Source organism: Orycteropus afer, unplaced genomic scaffold (genome assembly GCF_000298275.1).
Source record: "Orycteropus afer afer isolate SDZICR_OR568_19922 unplaced genomic scaffold, OryAfe1.0 scaffold00061, whole genome shotgun sequence".
NCBI classification, from domain to species: domain Eukaryota; kingdom Metazoa; phylum Chordata; class Mammalia; order Tubulidentata; family Orycteropodidae; genus Orycteropus; species Orycteropus afer.
In genome coordinates, this window is record NW_006921648.1 from 7,945,905 (window position 1) to 7,957,114 (window position 11,210).

General features: G+C 51.7%; 1 protein-coding gene across 1 annotated transcript in view; it reads left to right on the forward strand.

Moving 5' to 3' along the window:
- Positions 1 to 10,520, forward strand: part of METTL22 (methyltransferase 22, Kin17 lysine) — a 17,413-nt gene extending 6,893 nt beyond the window's left edge. Inside the window, exons 5-10 of the mRNA XM_007939612.1 lie at positions 3,495 to 3,566; positions 5,618 to 5,671; positions 7,443 to 7,523; positions 7,774 to 7,876; positions 9,519 to 9,687; positions 10,485 to 10,520. Coding sequence (XP_007937803.1) covers positions 3,495 to 3,566; positions 5,618 to 5,671; positions 7,443 to 7,523; positions 7,774 to 7,876; positions 9,519 to 9,687; positions 10,485 to 10,520 — 515 coding nt within the window. The remainder of the gene's footprint in view (positions 1 to 3,494; positions 3,567 to 5,617; positions 5,672 to 7,442; positions 7,524 to 7,773; positions 7,877 to 9,518; positions 9,688 to 10,484) is intronic.
- Positions 10,521 to 11,210: the final 690 nt, after the last annotated feature.

Genomic DNA, 11,210 nt, shown 5'->3' on the forward strand with positions numbered 1-11,210 from the left:
CTTCTGAAAACTCAGCCTGGAGACTATGGTCTGCTTCTGAAAACTCAGCCTTGGAGACTATGGAGAATGGGTCCACTCTAACGCACATGCTCCACCCCATTAGTCAGGCAATCGGATAAGGCTTTAGAGACAGGTTCTGGGATTTTTGTAAAGCAGCAAATCAAAATCAGTTTCACAAGCCCTGGTGTCATTCAACAATACATAATTTATGGAGCACCTACTATGTGTTAGACTCAGTTCTAGCTGCAGGAGATCCAGCAGCAAATAAAACAGGCCAAGGCTGCCCTCAGGGAGCTTACATTTTGGAGTCGTGTTTTTACCATTTTCATTTTTTTTTTACGATCTCATTCCTTTTTTTGTGTACAGACACACACCCGATAGCTGAAATTAAACTACAAATGTATATGGTGGTGTACCTGCCTTTAAAAACATCACACCATGAGTGTGCACCTGGGTCATAAAAATCATTAATGAACTTGACTTTTAGTGATGAGGCGATAGTTCCTCTTTTTTCGGAGGGAAGATTGGGCAATCTACTTCTGTAGAGACACCACTTCTGACACTCAAGGAAGGGTCACTATGAGTCAAATCCACTTGATGGCAGTGGGTTTGGATTTTCTGGTTTATTCCCCTATTATCAGGCATTTTGGTTGTTTCCGTGTTTTTTCATGTTTGTCGGTAACATTGAAATGAACATCCTTGCACTTCCTTGTCTGTTAATCCTCAGACTAGATTCCAGAAAGTGGGTCTCTGGCCTTAAGCTGTGGGTGTATATCGCCAACATGTGTTTAATAATTTTTTATTTTGAAATAATTTGAGTCTTGCATTGTTGTGGCTGTCAGGTGCTGTGAGTTGATTTTGGACTCACAGTGACCTTATATGACAGAATAGAGCTGCCTCAAAGGACTTTCTAGGCTGCGATCTTTAGGAAAACAGGTAACCAGGGCTTTTTCCTGTGGGACTTCTGTGTGGGTCCAAACCTCCAGACTTTCAGTTAGTAGCCATGTACTTAATAACTGTGCACCACCAGGGCTTCTCAGAGTCACAGTAAGGAAAAAAAAAAAAAAACCACTGCCCTCAAAGCAATTCCAACTCACAGTGACCCTGTAGGACAGAGTAGTCTTGCTTCACTGAGTTTCCAAGGCTATAATCTTTATGGGAATGCACTGCCACATCTTTCTCCTTTGGAGCAGCTGGTAGGTTCCAACTGCTAACCTTTTAATTGGCAGTTGAGTGCTTAAGTATTGCACCACCAGGGTTCCTTAACCCAACTTCCATCAAATCACTTGTGCCACCACTGCTTCTTTATATAACCTTCCGTCCCAAAAAAAAAAAAAAACTCACTGCCATCGAGTCATTCCCAACTCAGCAACCCCTCCTGGGGTTTCTGAGGCAGTATCTCTGGAAGTGGATTGCCCAGTCTTCCTTCCGAGGAGTAGCTGGTGGATTTGAACTGCCAGCCTTCTGATCGGCAATCAGATGCTTTAGGCACTGCACCACCAGAGCTGTGGGTGCAATACTGTGCACTGAACTGTATGCTTGCCAGGTGCTTCTCTAGAAAGTGCTGACTCAGAAGAGACTAGTCCTTTTAGATGGGCATTACTGGTGTGTTCTACGTCGTTAACACCTGCCAGGCAGATGCCTGTCGTCGGGTCTGCCAACGTGGCTCAGCATGGATTCATCCTAGTGAGCATTCTCAGAGCACAGGACCGTTGCTGAGCAAGGCGTCACCTGTCATCCCAGTGTACTTCTAAAATAGTCCAAGTTCACCATGGCTTGGGGTGCTACAGTGCAGCCCTCCAGTTTGCTGCTCCTCGAAGATTTTATGTAAGTTGCCAGCAAGCCTTGCCTGGAGTTGAGCCACGGTAAGACACGTAAGAGCTTCGCTTGTCATGTGATAACAGGATGGAATCAAGTTCTCTTGTCTTTGAGAGTGAGCAGGGTTTACCAGCATAAAGAGGAAATGGGCTCACGTTTAGATGGCACTCCACAGTTGACAAAGCCATTTCTCACGCACCTGGCTGTCACTTCACAGTGACCCTGGCCAGTCTCCAGGGAGCCTGCTCCTTTGTCCAGGTGAGCTGACTGAGGCGAGGTGAGAGAGCTGGCCCAGGGCCACACACACAGCTGTTTGCAGAGGCCTGGCCCAGCCCTCCTGACACGGAGCGCGCTGCCTTGTCACCCTGTGTTGCTGTTGCTGAGTACCATCAGGTCAATACCGACTCGAAGCCACCCCAAGTGACAAAGTACAGCTGCCCCATAGGGTTTCCTGGGCTGTCGTCTCCAGGGAGCAGATTGTCAGGTCTTTCCTAGTGGCACAGCAGTTAAGCACTCACCTGCTAAGAAAGGTTGGCAGTTCAGACTTCTGGTGGGAGAGTTCGTTGTATCCAAGTTCTAAAGCCTGTTCCCTGGAGGAGAATGAGTTCGGGGAGGACCAGCCCCAGGACTCCTGGACCCCAAACACTACCAGCCAGCGCTGCACCTGTCTTACCCACTCTGGACGCTAGAAGCCCACATTAGCTCTCTTTTGACAGACACATTCAGCAGTGGTGGCTTCAATACTGCCAAGCACACCCTGACTCCAAGCAGGCTGGGTGCTGCCAGGCACACCCTGTTGTGTGTTCCATGTCCCTGGGGCCTTAGGGAAAGGACTGGTCCTTTCCTTCAGGGAACAGGGACTCCACGGGCCCTGGAGATGGGGATGGTCTAGTACCCAAAGGCTGGGGTGGGAGGGCGGTCCACACCCACAGTGGGCCCTCCAGATGTCATTACATCTCGTACCCCCAGCATGTGGGTCTTTCTGATTGAACATGAACTTCTGGCAGAGTACTGCTCCCCCAGGGAGGACTCACCCAACCACGAGTCTATTGTATTCCAGTGCTGACATATCCCCTCAGCAGTCACCAGAGGCTCCGAGGAAGGCATGGAGGGACGTGACAGGCCTGAGCTGGGTGCGAGAGAGTGTCTCCAGCCTCTTCCAGTGTACTCTGGGTCTGGGCTAATCACCCCAGAACACCCTTTCAGCTCTGATTTCCAGGCATTCAAAGAGCAAGCCTGGATTTGGAGTTAGAAGAACCTGGGGTCAAGTCCCAACTCCTGCTCCTGTAGTTGGGTGACTCTGTTCAGGTGATCGTACCTGGGAAATGAGCCCACCGGGTGGTTGGAAGTCTTCAAAGTGTAACTGTGGGAAGGGCTTTTGTTTTTATGGGAAAACATCCCAGCATACTTTCCCCTCCCTCTGAGATTCCTACAGGTCTGTCCACGGTAGTGATTGTCTTCTTTTAAGAGGGAAAATTGAAACAGGCCTTAAGCAAGGAGCTTCCTTTTTGGCCATGAAAGACCCCAGAGACGCTTTTCTCTGGTTCCCACCTGGCCCGTCTACAGCCAGGCCTCACGTCACGTCCCTTCATGCTGTGTGTCAGCTCCGGGCAGAGTGTGGCGACCACCCTGCTGTACAGGCTGACGTGCTCTGACCTGCCCTTCTGTCATTGCAGATGTTGGTGCTGATCTCTTGGCCATGTGCCAGAGAAACATTGACCTCAACGGCCACCTGACTGCCACTGGAGGTGAGGCCCAGCACATCATCCACCTGGGAGACAGGTGGGACACGTACCCACTAGGGCCACCCAGGGAGGCAGGATTCCATCCACTTCCCTAACTCCCTGGGTGTTAGCAGAGTGCCCCCTGTCTGGGCCATCAAGTGGCTTCAAGTTACAAATGATGCTGTCCCAGGGCCACCTCTCCTTCCCACGTCCGCCACTGCGGCTCAGTCCAGTCCTGGAGCCAGGGTGCCAGCAGTGCTGCCGTCTCCCCAGCTCTGTGTTCGCCGTCTAAGCTGTCCTCCAGGTAGCGTCCTAAGTGACCCTTCAAGGTGCAAGTCTGACCCCCACCATCCCACTGAGAAACGTTTAGGGGCTCCCGTCACCTACTGCCCAGTTCTGTTGTCCAGCCTGCCAGGGGCTCATCTCACATCACCTTCCTCTCCCTGGGCTTGGCCTCGCCTCCATCTGCCTGTCGGGGACTTCCACTACCTGCAGGAATAACTTAAGTGATGGGTGATAGCAGCCATGTCCTAACTAAACTGACTAGTCCAGACCATACCCCTCAGGGCTGCCTGGGGAGCCTTCTCCAAATTCCAGTCAGCTCCATGGGGAGCCTTCTCCAAATTCCAGTCAGCTCCACCCCATGGGCTTCCAGCCCTTCAGGATTTCCTGTTGCCCCTGGGTGAAGACTGTAGCCCTCCATGTGGCCCAGATGCTACTGGGGTAGGCCCTGCCACCCTCACGCCTGGCGCTCTCCACTGCAGCCAGCCTGGCCCTCTCCACTGCGGCCAGCCTGGCCCTCTCCACTGCGGCAGCCTGGCCCTCTCCACTGCGGCCAGCCTGGCGCTCTCCACTGCGGCCAGCCTGGCGCTCTCCACTGCAGCCAGCCTGGCCCTCTCTGACGCTCCCCTGCCCTCAGGCCCTTTGCACTTGCCACTCCTCTGCCTGGAATGCTCTCCTCTCCCTCCTGCCCTGTGAACTGATCACCCCAGACCCCCGGGCAGTGTCAGAGTACCCTCACAGACTCCCGGGAAGCCTAGGAACTCCGCATTTCAACTGTTGTTTGTGTGATTGGGAGCCGTCTGCCACCCCTCCTAGACTGCACGCTCCATGAAGCAGGGCTAGCTCTGTGTCTGATCCCCTGGGAGGCAGTGTTTATTGAATGCCCAGGACACAGTAGGCAGCTAGCAAGTAAGAAGGACGGAGCAGGCAGGGAAGGGCCCAAGCTTGACCCTCTTCCTCTGGGGCCTCCCTGACATCCTGTGGTGTGGTGTAGGGCCCTTTCCTCCTGTTCACCTAGTGCATAGTGTCCACACGCCTACCGCACTGGCTTGTGGTTCACTAGCCTGCCAGTCTCTCCTGCTAGCTTCTGGGCTGCGTGGTTCCCAGGGATGGGCACATGTCTCTTAGATGAGTGCATTCGCTGGGCCTGGCAGAGGACCTGATCCTGAGCAGTGACAAATGCTGGAAGGATGAGTGGGCAGGAGGGCGGTGGATGGAGGAAGGCTGAGCATAGAGATGGGTGGATGAATTGTTGTTGTTGTTAGGTGCTGTCAGGTCAGCTCTGACTCATAGCAACCCTGTCTATGTGCAACAGACCAAAACACTGCTGGGTTCTGCCTCAGCCTCACAGTCCTTGCTGTGCCTGAGCCCATCATTGCAGCCACTGTGTCAGTCCATCTCATTGAGGACCTGCCCATTTTTCACTGACCCTCCACTTCACCAACCATGATACCCTTCCCAGAGACTGGTCCCTTCTGACAACAGGACCAAAGTAGGTGAGACAAAGTCTAGTCATTTTCCCTTCCACGCAACACTCTGGCGGCACTTCTTCCAGGACAGACTTGTTAGTTCTGGCAGTCCATGGTACTTTCACCAACACCACAACTCAAAAGCACCAGCTCTTCTTCCGTCTTCCTTATTCAAGCCACCACAGTATAACACACTGATAAGATGAGTGGTGGAGTGCATGAATAGATGGGTGGATCTTGGTGTATAGTGGAAAAAGCTATCTGTCTGCTTGACTGTTTTTGGAATGTGGGCAGTTCTCCACATCTGTTTTTGTCCTCACACAGGTGGTGTAGTCAAGGTCAGAGAACTGGACTGGCTGAAAGAGGACCTGTGTACAGGTGCGTGTTTCCTTAGATGCCCATTCCATTCCTTGGCACTCTGTCATTGCTTCGTACTGTGGCTACTGCCAGTCTCACCAGCTCGCGCAAGCTCTTCTATGGGGTGATGAGTGATAGCTGTCTTTCCTGGAGCACCTGCTGCAAGCCAGGCCCTGACACTCATCTTGTCATTGGGTCCTCAGTCTCACTGTGTAGGTGGGGCAGTCCCTGAGTGACAAGTGAAGACTGATACTCAGAGAAGTTAAGCAACCTGCCCAGGTTCAGACAGCTAGCAAATGTTGCCCAGGGTCATACAGCTGGTGAGTGGCAGGGTCAGTGATTGAACCCACGTCTGTTGGTCTCTGGAACTTAGACCATTTGTACACCGAACAGTGGTGCCCCAAGAGCCCCTACTTGTCCCAGGCCAGGAAGTAGCCTCCTGCCTGATGGCCTGTCTTCAGCCACAACAAGGGGTCTAGGTTCAGGGCATGCTGGGTGGCCAAGTTGTCTAAATGCCTCACACAGCTCACTTTAGTTTGTTTCCTGCTTTTTCATTGTATATCAAGATTTATTTTCCCTGTCAAATGTCAGACTGACAGGTGAAGAAAATCATGACTTGTTGAGTCCCTGTCACCTTGCCAAATAGTCTGCATACTTTATATATGTAAATGCATGCGTAGGTCTAAACTGCTCCCACAAAAGTTCTGTATTGTGTTAAGAGAAAAGCCTGTGTGAAGTATCTAAAACTAAAAAATCCACTGCCATTGAATCATTTTCCAACTCATAGCGACCCCTCCTTGGGTTTCCTAGGCAGTATCCCTACAGAAGTAGATTGCCCAACCTTCCTTCTGAGGAGTAGCTGGTGGGTTTGAACCACCAGCCTTCTGGTTAGCAGTCAGGTGTCTTAGGCACTGCGCCCCAGAGCTCCCTGTGTGAAGTATCTAGTAGTCACAAGTATATGTCACAAGGTGGACACTTAGTAACAGTAGCCATAACATTCAGGATGTGACCTTTTGACCTCCCCAGCAAGTGCAAGGAAGTATGCATTAACCCCATTCTGTGGGTAGTGCATAAGGCATTTGACTGCTAACCAGAAGGCTAGCAATTCAAACCCACCATCCACTCCTCAGAAGGAAGATTGGGCAGTCTACTTTCATAGTGATACTGCCTTGGAAACCCAAGGAGTGGTCGCTATGAGTTGAATCGACTTGATGACAGAGAGTTTGGTTTGGTTTTTGGTGTGGGAGCCCTGGTGGCACAGTGATTAAATGCTCAGCTGCTAACTGATAGGTTGGGTTCAAACCCACTCAGTGACTATGAGAGACAGACCTGGTGATCTGCCCCCATAAAGGTCGACAGCCTTAGAAATGCTGCGGGACAGTTCTCTGCCCTTAGGGTCGCAGTGAGTTGGAATCAACCAGACGGCAATGGACTTGGGTATTTTTTTTAAGGATATGAAAACTGAAACCCAGAGAGGAGAAGCAGCTCTCTTGGTCATGCAACAAGTTAGCGGGGCTGAGTGCAGGGCTGTGGTGCAGATTGTGCCTGTACAGGGCTGCTGCCCACCTGCCCCTCACTGGTCAGCTCAGACTCCCTGGCTAGGCACTCTTGGCCCCTGTGGAAAGGGCACCTAGGGCTGGAGCACCAGGGCCTCAGACTGTTCGGGCGTGCCCACAGCACTCCCCCGGCCCCCATCAGCTCTCTCGCAGCTTCTCTCGGTCAGTGTTGGTGAGAGCTGGTGGCAGCAGAGAAAGGAATGAACACATGACGTCTTCTCTGTCCTCTTTCCCAGATCCTGAGGTCCCCTTCAGCTGGTCGGAAGAGGAAATTTCTGACTTGTACAATCACACCACTGTGCTTCTTGCTGCTGAAGGTAAGAAGCTTTGCTACGGCAAGTTTTGTTGTTACACTCAGTAAACCCACAGTGTCCCTGTCTCAAGTTCTCTGGGTTCTCAGGAGCATCTGGCAGAACATTCTGTCACATCTGCCTGCAGTTTTAGTTGTGAGGACTGCCACTGTTGTGTGTTGTTAGGATGTCCACATGGGTCCACGTCCGTCCCCAGAAAAGTATATCTCTTTAAGAGTTGCACGTTTTACTTTAATGCGTCTTCTCTTCCCCACAGTGTTTTACGATGATGACTTAACTGATGCAGTGTTTAGAACACTCTCCCGACTCACTCGTAAACTGAAAAAGTCCTGCACGGTCATCTTGTCGGTGGAGAAGAGGTAAGTGTCTTGCTGTGGGGGCTGTGCTGGCCTGCGTCTTAGCCACACTTTTCCCTCTTAATTCACTCTCACCAGTGTCATTATCATTACTAACTACAGTTTATCGAACACCTCCTATGTGCCAGGCCCTATGCTAGTCATCTACATACATGACCTCATTTGGTCCATATACTAACCTCATGAGTAGACACCCTCGTCCCCATTTTACAGATGAATGGAGGAAGGCCAAGACTTCAGGGAACCAGTCTAAGCCACAGCTATTGCAGGAGTAGACGAGAAATCAAATGCTGACACATCCTGAGCCAGGACGCTTCACACCACATACTATGGCCTCTTCTCTTTCTGAACTTTCTCTCCAAGTCACCATCTGTCTCCTCGGCACCCTAGGTTCCTGTTATGTCCAGTCAGAGCCTCATCACCTAACAAGCCCCCCTCTAGGATGCTTCTACTTGAATATCCAAAAGTGCATGACCCCCGTTTATTGAGTGCCCATCTTGAGAGCCATACGACATCAGACACTTGCACTCATTTCTCTCTTACTTACAATAGTCCAGTCTTTTTTGAGAGGCGGTTTTGAATGTGTAGCACAAACCATAAAACTGAGCATCTTAGTGTCTGAGCAATTCATCTAAAATCCACCCTGTGGATAGGATCAGGGTGTATACAAAGCCGTACTTACTTGTATATTCATTGCAGTGCTATTTATACTGATGACATTGAGGCCTACTTTCAAGGCACGTATCATCCAAGAGCAATGTCTGAACCTCATTTGGACCCTGATTCTATAAACTGTAAAGGAAAACTACTGAGATAGTCAGGGATATTGAACCCTGACTGGATGTTTGATATGAAAGAATTACCTTTAAATTCATTTTAAGTGTGGTAATGGCATTGCAGTTTTGTTTTTTAAAACGCCTTTGTTTTTGCAAGATCTACACTGACATTTACAGAGGACGTATTTGCTGTCCGACATTTGCTGTTTAATAATCGGCGGGGGGTGGAGGATGAAAGGAGAGCAGAGGTGGTGTTGGCCGTGGCTGACGGCAGTTGAGGCTGAGTGGTGTCTCCCCAGCCCCTGAATCTGGCAGTCCTGCTCTCTCCTCCCAAAGCCCCTCTGCACCTGTGTCTACCACTGCCTTTTCTCCCTTCGTTCCTCACACGCTCATTGGGCAGCTCCCAGGGCCAGCTGCATTCTGGGTGTGTGCCTTTTGTCCCTTCGTTCCTCACACGCTCGTTGGGCAGCTTCCAGGGCCAGCTGCATTCTGGGTGTGTGCGGGACGCTCAGCAGGGCACTCAAAGGCCTCACCCTCAGGCCCCACCCGGGCCTGCATCTCACGCCAATTTGTAGCTCCTCGGAGGCACAGACACTGTCTTTGGCTTGGAAATGGTGTAAATCTGGGCACTGGACAGCAGCTTTCTGAGCCTCAGTTTTCACATGCATAAAATGGGGGTGCTGACCATTTCGACCTCGTCGGACAGATTTAGGAAGGAGATGTGCACAGATGCTTAATGCATGGCAGCCCCTCAGCTGAACCCCTGTGACGTGAAGCGAGGTCAGTGAGGGAACAGGAGAGCGAGTTGTGAGGAGGAAACAAGCCATCCGCAGTCGTGATGGGTGCTCTGCCGGCTGGTTGGTTTCCAGGCTGAACTTCACATTGAGACACTTGGACGTGACGTGTGAAGCCTACGACCACTTCCGTGCTTCCCTGCACACGCTGGAGAGGCTAGCCTCCGGTGAGGTGCGGCTGGCCGTGGAGCCTGTGGAAGCCTCCTTCCCTCAGCACCTGGCCTACGAGCGCATCCAGCAGCTGGTAAGTGCGGCCCGCATGACTCTGACTTTGGGCAGATAGCGAGTGCACGTTTTGCACATCCTCCACCTGCCACCATTAAAAGTGACGCCACGTGGCCAGGCAGTCAGCCCCGAGAAATTCTGCAGCCGTGGAACGTGGTGCTTTGTTGTCGCCCTTGGGTGCCATCAGCATGCTGTGATGCGTGGCACCCTTAGGTAGAGCAAGATGAAACATGGCCCAGTCCTGCGTCATCTTCAGTCACTGCTGGGTTGGAGCCCTTGGTTGCAGCCACTCTGTCAGTCCATCAGTAGTATCACTAGGGGGCTGTGAGCATCTCCCTGACACTGTCAGACTGATCACACCACTATGACCCTGGGGGTGGCAACGATAGCCAGAGACCAGCACCACCAGGAGAGATGCCTCAAGAAGTGGCAACACCAGAGTTGGTGCCATCCATCACCCAGTGTAGTAACTCAGCACACCCCACCCTCGTCACTGGCCAGTCAGTGAGGTCAAGCAGGTGGGCACTACAGAGGAGGGTCTGCTCCTTGGCCAGTGGGAGAGGGGAGGAGCTTCAGCGAGCCACTGAGGGGGTGGTGACTAACCCTAGTGAGGTCACTGTAGTCCATCTCATGAAGGGTCCCCCCAGCACCCCTGTGAGTAGAGAAGTTGTGCCAATTGCTGCCTTTCTCTTGGGCCGTTTTGGTTGGGACCCTCAGACACCCCTTGGTGACTGCTGGGGCTTTATCCCCTGGCTTCTCCCAGTGTCATCCCCATGCATCAAGTTCACGCTTAAAACTCCTTTCTCCTTGTTACAGGAGCTGTGGAAGATTGTCATGCAGCGAGTAACGTGACAGGCGTGCCCCTGAGGCACTGCATCTTCTGTAGAGGAGGTGGCCACTCGCAACTCTTCTTGTCATGTTTCTAATAAAGTCATAAGCTCACCAAGCAACTTACTTGAGATTTTATTATTTTAATAAAAGGTAAACGTACTGTATAGGACTCCAGAGGGCTCTCTGGGGCATGTTCTCCCAGCACTCTGGGCTGACAGTCAGCTAAAGGCCTGCTGTGGTGGTTAAGGTTGTGTGTCAGCTTGGCTGGACTGTGATTTTGAGTGGCTTGGCAGCTGGGTGTGTTGCTCCCCATGATGAGACTGGATATGGTGCGATCACTTCCATGGTGAAATCTGCTCTGAGCAGTTAATCAGTTGAAGGGGAATTGCCTTTGTGGTGTGGCCTGCTTCCAGTCTGTATTGAGAGAATCCTGCACTTGGCCATCATCATCTCCAGTTCTTGGACTTGAACCAGCGGCCTGCTGTGTTGCCTGCTGATTTTGAGATTGTTGCCTTCATAGCCTGGAGCCAGCACCCTGCCATTTTACCTGCTGATCTTGGATTAGTCAGCCTCCGCAGCTGCATGAGTCAGGAGAAGACTCCGGCTTGCTCCAGCGGACCTGGAAGGCAGAGCTAAAGCCTAGGCCAGGGGGCCTCCACCCAGCCCCTAGAGCGGACACTGAACTTGGACTTCTAGCTTAGTGGTCCCCTA